Source organism: Seriola lalandi, unplaced genomic scaffold, assembly GCF_002814215.2.
Source record: "Seriola lalandi dorsalis isolate HSWRI2012SDOR001 ecotype SW California unplaced genomic scaffold, Sedor1 jcf7180002053774, whole genome shotgun sequence".
In the NCBI taxonomy this organism is placed as follows: Eukaryota; Metazoa; Chordata; class Actinopteri; order Carangiformes; family Carangidae; genus Seriola; species Seriola lalandi.
The window spans coordinates 6,442-7,240 of NW_019524327.1; the positions used below are offsets into that span (position 1 = coordinate 6,442).

The 799-nt window shown below is 47.2% G+C and overlaps 1 protein-coding gene across 1 annotated transcript in view; it reads right to left on the reverse strand.

Moving 5' to 3' along the window:
• The window catches only part of LOC147819392 (protein lin-7 homolog C-like), a gene marked incomplete at its 5' end in the record, with an annotated part of 2,402 nt that extends 1,886 nt beyond the window's left edge, over positions 1 to 516 (reverse strand). Inside the window, one exon of the mRNA XM_087172802.1 lies at positions 398 to 516. Within this exon, the coding sequence (XP_087028928.1) occupies positions 398 to 516 (119 nt within the window). The remainder of the gene's footprint in view (positions 1 to 397) is intronic.
• Between the last annotated feature and the right edge of the window lie 283 nt (positions 517 to 799).

The window sequence follows — 799 nt, forward strand, 5'->3', positions numbered from 1 at the left end:
GGAGCAGTTAAACACAGGAAGTGACACCTCAGTCTGTCTAGCAGCCACTGTCTGTTTTCCCTGAAGAATAGATCCATGTGTTGGTGAATGGTTGAAGTATTTAAACTGTCAGACTAATTGACCTGTGTTGTTGTATTTGTAGTTTAGTTTGTGTTTGTTTCTGATCAGTGGACTTAGAATTCCCAGCTGATTTAATGAAGCCTCTGCTGTACACATGTACCTGTCCCAAGACCTACACCCTTCTGCACACCCATATCTGACCCCAGACCTACACCCTGCTTTACACCCATACCTGACCCCAGACCTACACCCTGCTGTACAGCCGTACTTGTCCCCAGACCTACACCCTGCTGTACACCCGTACCTGTCCCCAGACCTACACCCTGCTGTACATTACCTCTCTGATGGCTGCACAAAACTTGCTCTGGAGGACTCTCTGCAGGGCCTGCAGTTTGGGAGGAGGCAGCTCACCGCTCCGCTGCAGACGGTCCAGCAGCTCGATCACCCTGCACACATCTGACACACAAAACACCCGTATACTGAAAAACACTGAAGAGACCACCTGGAGGTTTTGGGGCTCAGCAGACTGGTTCATGTACCGGGGTCAGACCAGAGAATCAGGTCCTGTCAGCCTGTGGACTAACACTGTATTATAGTGTTATGTATTATAGTGTTATAGTGTGTCCTCCACTCTGTGGCCTCAAAGTCTGCAATACTCAATACTCTAAACAGTCAATACTAATAATCTAAATACTCAATAACAAACTACTTTAGTCTGTAACCTGAGTTTTCATTGACA